Source organism: Lontra canadensis, unplaced genomic scaffold (genome assembly GCF_010015895.1).
Source record: "Lontra canadensis isolate GAN:19392208 unplaced genomic scaffold, GSC_riverotter_1.0 scaffold16, whole genome shotgun sequence".
Lineage (NCBI taxonomy): Eukaryota > Metazoa > Chordata > Mammalia > Carnivora > Mustelidae > Lontra > Lontra canadensis.
In genome coordinates, this window is record NW_022631010.1 from 3,964,728 (window position 1) to 3,974,215 (window position 9,488).

General features: G+C 41.3%; 1 protein-coding gene across 1 annotated transcript; it reads left to right on the forward strand.

The window, feature by feature from the left end:
- The first annotated feature begins 1,900 nt into the window (after positions 1–1,900).
- On the forward strand, positions 1,901–8,702 carry DEFB116 (defensin beta 116). Its single transcript, XM_032859370.1, has 2 exons — positions 1,901–1,967; positions 8,464–8,702. The coding sequence occupies exons 1-2, from the start codon at positions 1,901–1,903 to the stop codon at positions 8,700–8,702; spliced, it is 306 nt and encodes a 101-aa protein (XP_032715261.1).
- Positions 8,703–9,488: the final 786 nt, after the last annotated feature.

A 9,488-nucleotide genomic window follows, 5' to 3' on the forward strand; every position in this document is an offset into this window, starting at 1 on the left:
AGAAGGATTATTTTTAATTTGAGAAACCTCCATATAATTTTCCATAGTGCCTGTCCCAGTTTACATTCCCACCCATAGTACTCAAAGGGTTCGCTTTTCCTCATCCTCACCAGCATTTGTTATCTCTTCTCTTTTTTGATCGTAGTGATTCTAGCCAGTGTGAGGTGGTATCTCATGGTTTCGATTTGCCTTTCCCCGATGATGAACGACGTTAAGCATCTTTTCAGGTACCTGTTGACCATTTGAACATCTTCTTTGGAAAAATGTCTACTCAGTTTGTTTACCCACTTTTTAATTGGATGAATTGTTTTTTGTTTTTGAGTTGCATGAGTTGCTTATATATTTTGGATATTAACCCCTTATCAGATAGGTGATTTGCAATATTTTCTCACATTGTAAGTTGCCTTTTCATTTCTGCTCTGCCTTTATTTCAGTAATTGAAACAGTTACTCTTTATTTTTTCAAGTGTTAGAGTTGTGTATAGTGGGATGGCTAGTACAATTCCATTTACACTTGGGAGGACTAGTCCAGTTCCATTTGCCTTGTTGTGGCAAGATGTAGCAATCCTATCTTAGACTTTTGAAAAGAGCCTTTTCATTCATTTCCAGACTTCCATTCAAAAGATTGGATCCTGCCCATCCGCCTTCCACATGATTCCCTGGAGTAAAAAGTCAATGTGGTTTCCTCCAAAAAATCCTTTCATTCTTCTTTCTTTTTTTTTTTTTAAGATTTTATTTATTTATTTATTTGATAGCGAGAGATCACAAGTAGGCAGAGAGGCAGGCAGAGAGAGAGAGAGGAGAAAGCAGGCTCTCCACCGAGCAGAGAGCCCGATGCAGGACTCGATTCCAGGACCGTGAGATCATGACCCTAGCCGAAGGCAGAGGCTTAACCCACTAGCCACCCAGGTGCCCCTCATTCTCATTTCTTAAGAGATGAGCACTGAATTCCTCAAACTAAATTTATTATGTTGAACAGTGAATCACTCTCTGATTTTTAGTGTTTGATTATGTTTTTGTCTAATCTCTCATTTCTGTCTTTCCACTCACAGGAAGAATGGAAAATCCCAAAGATATATACTGTCAGACAGATATCATTTCTTTTTTAAAAAATTTTTTTTATTAGACAGATATAATTTCTAATCTAGGCTCTACATCTCATCAGATGTGTGGCTTAGGAGTGTTATATCATCTCTTCAAATTTTCTTGTCCTCATCGGTGGAGTGGAAAATATTATCTAATGTCACAGTGTTGTCGTAAGTGTTCAGATCTAGCCCACAGTATTTAGTACAGAAACTGACATAGCTGATTTATGGCAAATATGAACTGCCTTTATCTTTGCCTCATGTCTTTCCCTTCCTTCTACCACTTATACTTCCCCTTCAGTTGATCTTCTCCATCTTTTCTTTGATCATCATTGTCTTTCCCTTCTCTTTTCTTAGTCCTTGATGCCTAGTATTGGATTGGATATGCAGTAAGTACTACTGACAGAGCTGGACACTCTACTATCAGGATGATAAACACCAGTTTAAGAAAGGACTCCTTATTTCTTATATTTATGTATTAGTTTTCTCATTGCTTGCTTGATTCATTCACTCATTCAAATTTGTCTCGCACACATTTGCCAACTGCCTCTAATTTGCCTTTGTTTCATTTTGGGAAGGAAGGTGCACTTTGATATGGGTGCCTCTGGCAAATCTCCCACACTTACACAAAGTGCCCAGCTGAGATATGTGATACATGTTATCCTTCTGCCTGGCTGACCCCAGGTATGTTTCATCCCTTTTAGTTCACTGCACACAACCCTGGCCCATTTCCAAAACTTATTAAGGCAGGACATTTCTCTGTTGTAGTGATCTCTGTTCGGTCCTCTGCAGCACAGCCTTCCATTCTCTCAGGACATGTCAGTCATGAAGCCCTATTTAATGACCATTTCCATCCTTCTGATCCTGGTTCGTAAGACTCCAGGTAACTCAGGCCTCTCTCAAAGGTTCTGGGGTCTTGCATGTCGTATTGTTTTCTTAGTGACCTCTGAGATGATTCCCACTCACACACCACAGGCACTACCTATGGCCTTTCTGGTCTCAGATAGGTTGTGAATGTTACTCCCAAGGTCCATCTCCTGTCAAGATCTCCCCTGATTCTGCTCTGCCAAGACAAATTTAAGAGGCTGCTCCTCCTGCTGTTCCTGGCATAGTGGAGTATTGAAGCATGAAGAATTTTAGGTGGTGCTGTTGGTAGGAGGGGAGCTTGATGCATGCATTAGATGTGAGAGATTGGATGTAATTTGGGGAGCTATCAGAGGGAACAATGGTAGTTTGGGAGAGTGAGTTGTGGTGGGGATGGTATATGAGAGAGAGAGAGAATAATATCAGAAAAATGAGTGGGCACGAGGAGAGGGTGAAAATTCTATTTATAGGATTGGGCTGGACTGATGTTCTGGTGTAGTCTTGAGAGAAAATGGGATTTTTTATTTTATTATTATTATTTTTTAATGGAGCTGGAAGTGGAGTTGGATAGAACTGAGTTATGGTGAGGGGGTGGTGGTTGGGCTGTGTTTTGGATTGATGCTGTGAATTGGGGATGGGTGGCTTGCTATTGTCATGTTTGTGTTAAATTTTATAACTGAGCCTTAGGTGGTTAGAGAACAATTGGAGTTAGGTGTTTGGTTTAAGTAGGTGTGTTATCAAACTGGGGATATGTGGGGTTTATCTAGGCAGAGATTGCCTTAGCCTGAGTTTGGGGGTAATTAAGCTTGAGAAGGACAGTTTCATTCATCACAGCAGAGCTGTGGCTGTTGAAATGGGGAGAATGAATGCTGCATGAAAAATATCTGGGGGTGCCTGGGTGGCTCAGATCATGATCTCGGGGTCTGGGGATCGAGCACCACATTGGGCTCTCTCTTCAGTGAGGAGCCTGCTTCCCCTGTCTCTCTGCCTGCCTCTCTGCCTATTTGTGATCTCTCTCTCTCTCTCTGTCAAATAAATAAATAAAATCTTAAAAAAAAAAAGAAAGAAAAATATCTGGTAATATTTTCAAGTTCGTAAAAAAGTTTCTTGAGTGTGATTTTCAGGAGCACTGAAAAGCAATAAATGTAACTGTAGGCAGTGAGGAAAGATGAAAGCAGGAGGCTGGAATGTTCTCAAGTGTCTCTCCTCAAAACTTGGCAAGTACAGAGAGACATGGGTCTAATCCCAGCCTTATAGAGAACTAAGGTTGTCTCTCCTTTCTTGGGACTGAGTTCAGAATCACTGCTTTTTCCTCTTTCCCTTTCTCCTCCGTCTCCTATTCCTCCTTCCCCTTCCCATCCTCTTCCTACTCCACTTTCTCCTACCCGGTATTTCTCACTCTGTATCATCTTCTTTACTTGAGAGACACTTGTTCTCATTCAGTAAAGTTCAGTTTCCATGTTGGAGCAGCCGTAGAAACCACAGGTGGGTTTGCAAGTAACAACAACAAAGGAAGACATCAACCTATGCTTCAAAAGTTGTACATAGTGTTGCTTCCTTAGTAACCATTTAATGCTTTCACCTGGCAGAATTAATGGGCAGGAACTGTTCTGGACAAACTTTTCTAGGATAATCAAAGTCATTTTTTGCCTTTCATCACCCCAAACATATACCTTGGAAATTCAACTGTTTGAAAGCCATGACTGTCTTTTTTTTTTTTTTTAAGATTTAATTTATTTATTTGACAGAGGGAGAGAGAGATTACAAATAGGCAGAGAGGCAAGCAGAGAGAGAGGGATAAGCAGGCTCCCTGCTGAGCAGAAAGCCCAATGTGGGGCTCGATCCCAGGACCCTGAGACAATGACCTGAGCAGAAGGCAGAGGCTTAGCCCACTGGGCCACCCAGGCACCCCTAAAGCCATGACTCTGTCTTTTAAATCTATGTATTCCCAGTGCTGAGGTGAGTGCTTTGCACAGAGTAGGTTTGAGTAAACATTTATTGAATGAGTGAATATATAAATGACTTATACCTTAAAAGTATATATAGGTAGGAAGAACCTCAGAAATGAGGTAGGGAAGGATCTTGTTTGGGATGCACAGGTGGCAGAGAAATCATGTATTACATTGCTTTCGGCTTTGGATGGAACTGTTAGAAAGAGTGTAGGGCATATGTTTTGTTTTTTGATTTTTGATATTTTAATTTGCTCCTAATACAAGTCCAAAGTGGGAAATGAGCTGGGCAATGTCTATGGGTCAATGTGAGAAAGTCAGGCAGTGTTGTGGCTCTCAATTCAGGCAGGAACAAATGCATATTTTCTGGGACATTGTGCCAAACACCTTTGCTGTGGCCTCTCCTCAGACCTATCAAATCAGAATCTTTAGAGACTTGATGTGAGTATACTTAACAAGTCTCCATGTTATTATAAAGTATGACACATCTTATTAACAGCCTTCTTCACAAACACAGTTGAGATTTTCTGATTTCATGCCAACACTCTCATTCCCATTTCTCACAGTGGGAGACTGGGCACAGAGTACAAAGGGTCAGAAGCAAAGCTGATATTTAACAGTTGGTCTCAAAATATGGAAAGAGCCCAGATGTCCATTGACAGATGAATGGTTAAAGAAGTTGTGGTTTATATATGCACAATAGAATATTACTCAGCCATCAAAAAGAATGAAATCTTGCCATTTGCAAGACATGAATGGAACTAGAGGGTGCTATGCTAAGAGAAATAAGTCAATCAGAAAAGACAAATACCATATGATTTCACTCATGTGACATTTAAGAAGCAAAACAGATGAACATAGGTGAAGGGAAGGAAAAATAAAATAAGACGAAAACAGAAAGGGAGGCAAACCATAAGAGATTCTTAACTTTAGGAAACAAGGTTCCTGGAGGGGATGTGGGTGGGTAGATGAGGTAACTGGGTGATGGGCATTAAGAAGGGTACTTGAGGGACGCCTGGGTGGCTCAGTTGGTTATGCAGCTGCCTTCGGCTCAGGTCGTGATCCCAGCGTCCTGGGATCGAGTCCCACATCGGGCTCCTTGCTCGGCAGGGAGCCTGCTTCTCCCTCTGCCTCTGCCTGCCATTCTGTCTGCCTGTGCTCGCTCTCTCTCCCTCTCTCTCTCTGGCAAATAAATAAAAAAAATCTTTAAAAAAAAAAAAAAAAAAAGAAGGGTACTTGAAGTAATGAGCACCAGTTGTTATATGCAACTGACGAATCACTAAATTCTACCCTGGCAATAATACAGTATATTGCTAATTAAATTGAACTTAAAGAAAAAAAATTTTAGGGGCGCCTGGGTGGCTCAGTGGGTTAAGCCGCTGCCTTTGGCTCAGGTCATGATCTCAGGGTCCTGGGATCAAGTCCCGCATCGGGCTCTCTGCTCAGCAGGGAGCCTGCTTCCCTCTCTCTCTCTCTCTCTCTCTCTGCCTGCCTCTCTGTCTACTTGTGGTCTCTCTCTGTCAAATCAATAAATAAAATCTTTAAAAATTTTTTTTAAAGAATTTAAAAATTAAATTACAAGAAAATCAATCAATCAATCAAATAAAAGCAGGTCTCTGACTTCAGTTTGGAGATGGAGGGATGATCAAAAGTGATGTTAACTTGATGTGGGTATTAGTTTGTAGTGATGCAGAATAATACAGGGTTAGAACACCTGCAGGATTGAGAAGCTAGAAATATCTACAACAAAACCTTTGTTTATTTAGCCACAGTTAGCAGAATCCTTCTGTGTCTGCCTTGACCTGTTTACCATATGGAGAGAGTGAAGGAAAGGTCAGCTTGCCAGATTCTCATTCCTACAAAGAGGAGATCTTGGATGTCCTGGCTTCCATCCACTGCATTTGGGAGAAAATGAAAGTCCACCAGTTCAAATGTCAGCCAGAAGAGTGTGGGTGTCACTCTAGCGAGGCCCCCTGAGGACCTCCTCCTTTTTTAAGTAGGATGATGCCAAAAGAGAGGTTCCACCCAGCAATTGCACTACTGAGTATTTATTTACCCCAAAGACAGGTGTAGTGAAAAGAAGGGCCATATGAACCCCAATGTTCGTAGCAGCAATGTCCACAATAGCCAAACTGTGGAAGGAGCTGAGATGCCCTTCAATAGACGAATGGATAAAGAAGATGTGCCATATATATATATATATATATACATACATATACATAATGGAATATTACTCAGCCATCAGAAAGGATGAATACCCAACTTTTGCATCAATATGGATGGAACTGGAGGAGATTATGCTGAGTGAAATAAGTCAAGCAGAGAAAGACAATTATCACATGGTTTCACTTATTTGTGGAACATAAGGAATAGCATGGAGGACATTAGGAGAAGGAAGGGGAAAATGAAGGGGGAGAAATCAGAGCAGGGAGACAAACCATATGAGACTATGGACTCTAGGAATCAAACTGAGGATTTTAGAGGCAAGGAGGGCTGGGGGATGGGTGAGCCTGATGATGGGTATTAAGAAGGGCATGTATTGCATGGAGCACTGGGTGTTATATGCAAACAATGAATCATGGAATGCTACATCAAAAACTAATGATGTACTGTATGGTAATTAACATAATAAAAAATTATTAAAAAAAAAAGAGGGGCTCCATGATGAGGGTGAGAATTAAAATAGGAAATGCAGCAGTACCATGACGTTGGAACATGGATGAAGGGGTACCATTTTTTACCGCCTTGCTCTGGTTAACTAGCAGGCTGGCTGATGTAGCAGCCTTCCCTGGGCTGGAGTGCCAATTTCTGGGACAGTTCATATTCATACCAGTGCCAAAATGCTATGGGATGTCTATCACTAAGGCATTTTCCTTTTTATTTCTCCTCACATTCTCTGACTTCATCTAAACTTGGAACATTTTACATTCTTTTGTCAAAAAATTATCAAAATGTTCTTTTTCCATGCAGAAATAATGTCAGACTTGCTTATCCAATTTTTATTAATGTGGGTGGGCATTGGAGTCCTCTGCATGCTTAGCACTGAGTACATGGCCTGGAACAGAGTGAGTGTTGATGAATGGGTGTGAAATGAGGGGACAGGTGGAAAAGGTCCTGGAGTGCTAAGCTATGGATTTTGAACTATGTATTGATAGCTGAAGAAGTCCTTATACCTGAAGACATCATGCAGGAAGATGCCACTCTGTCCTAGAAATCCTATCATATAGAGAGGCAATGTGACACACAGAGGGAAGTGCATGGGCTTAATATCATAGAGAAAAGAAATTGAATCCTACAATGGTCAAGTATAAGGTATGGAAATGTGGACAGAACAAGAGTTCTCTGTGAGCGTCAGTGTCTTCATCTAAAGAACAGAGATAACAATAGGTTTTTATGAAGTTTCAATGAGATAACATTTGCAAAATGCCTGACACACAGTGGATGTTGGACATGTGACGATGATTGTTAGTATTGTTTTCTTTGGCTCCTTTGTCTTTGAAAGCTCCAATAGGTAACAAATACTGTTGATGACTAATATTTATAGACGGCTAAGTGTCAGGAACTTTGTCATTGGGGCATTTTCAGCTGAGGAACCTATATACACATGCACATATCTGGATGACAGATACATAGCTATCAACACTCATGAATGGGTTTTAGCCATATGTGGAAAGTGTATGGTAGAGTTCTGTACAGTGAGCACATGTATATATGCTCAAGTGGTGTGAATATGGACGTGCATATGTGCCTGTGTGTGCACATCAGTGTGCTGCACATGTTATATGGTATCTGTTTCTGTGGGGCCAATGTACAAACATGAGTGATACATGTTTGCTCAAATGTTTAGAAGCACAAAGGCATGCAGGGGCTCAAGTATGTGTGCCCTGCCTCAGAGTGGAGCCTGGCTATCTCTGATAGAGCTCTGTGTGAGGAGCACACATCTGTATGGGCACTTGAAAGCATGTCCAATACGTGCTCACAGGAGCTGCCCTTGAAGCCCTGGACCCTCAGGAAAATACTTTTATATCAACACACTGCTTCATATTTCATTACTTCTTTTTTAAAAAAAGATTTTATTTATTTATTTTATTTATTTATTTGTGAGAGAGACAGTGAGAGAGAGCATGAGTGAGGAGAAGGTCAGAGGGAGAAGCAGAGATTGGAGATTGGAGCCCGATGCAGAACTTGATTCTGGGAATCCGGGATCATGACCTGAGCTGAAGGAAGTTGTTTAACCAACTGAGTCATCATTACTTCTTATACTTATACTTATTATGCACCAGATACTCTCCTGAGCACTCTATATATGCTAAGCTAAACATCACAAATAGTAAGAACTTGGTTCTATTATGACACCCATTGTGAAAATGATGCAGTGATGGGCCAGAGAACTGAACTAACTTGCTTAAGGGTGAGGAGCCATAATGACAGAGCCCAGATTTGAACTGAAGTGGTTTTTACTCTGGATCCTGTTAATATCCTCAGGGCTTGTTCTCTTTAAATCATGCTTCCCCATTCCTATTGTCACTGCTGCAAGGAAACTAAACATGGCTATGTTTTCCCCAGGTGGCCTGTTCAGATCCCAGTATGGCAAGAGCCAAGAGCCTTGGATTCCATGTCAGCTTTACCATGGCATGTGCAGAAACACCTGCAGAAAAACTGAAACTCAATACTTAACCTGCCCAAATGATCAAGAGTGCTGCCTGAAATTTTCTGTGAAAACAGCCCGTTCTAACAATGTGAAGGATTATGACCCTGACTCCAAACTGTCAGTTAAAAACACTTCAAGCTACTCTAAAATCTGAATATCACCAACTTACCCCCTCCTGGAGGGATTCTTCCCTCATTTTGGAACACCCTTTCCATAAAAATACATTCCATCTCATGCACGTGTCTTTCATCTGTAAGCAGTCATCACTGGACAGGGGAAGGTTAGGCTGGAGCTGGAGAGTTACAGAGTATAGGAAAGGACTCTGGCCAAGAAAGCAAACAGGATTCTAGAACAGCTCCATAGTGCTGAGCGTGCCAAGGAAGGAAGGAAATAACATTTCTGCTCTGCTTTGGTACTACCAAGAGGGTTGTGATTCATTCTGGAGGCTGCAGAGGGATACATGACAACTAGATTGAGTCTGGATCATCCCATGAATACATAGGGGAGATCGCTGAGTTCTCTGAGTAAACACTGAAGGATATGGACAAGGACTAGAGGATTATCTCTGACATCTAGAGAACCATCCTAGTCCGTTTGGTATGATGTGGTGTCCTCAGGAAGAACCAGAACCAGACAGATGGGGGACTAGAACTGAGCATAGGAATCTGTTGGACAAATTAAAGCAACATTTTCTAAAGGGTAGAGCTGTTGGAAAGTGGACTAAGCAGGTTTGTCCCTCAGCATTCTCCCAGTGTTGAGTTTGGAGGACCATTTCTGGGTGTGAGACAGAGATGGTTGTGGTTATGGTGTTAGAGAGGGAATTGGAACAGGAGCTGGACACTGTACTCAATAACCTTTAAGTTCTTTCATTCCTAAGAATTTAAGGATATTGTTTTTCCACTCCAAACTTAGTCACAACTAATAGTTGAAATGCCATGGA

Bases quoted from the DNA above. Each gene is read 5' to 3' on its own strand.
- DEFB116 (XM_032859370.1), top strand. From the start codon at position 1,901: ATGTCAGTCATGAAGCCCTATTTAATGACCATTTCCATCCTTCTGATC. The intron at 1,968-8,463 runs GTAACTCAGGCC...TGTTTTCCCCAG, and splicing joins CCTGGTTCGTAAGACTCCAG to GTGGCCTGTTCAGATCCCAG.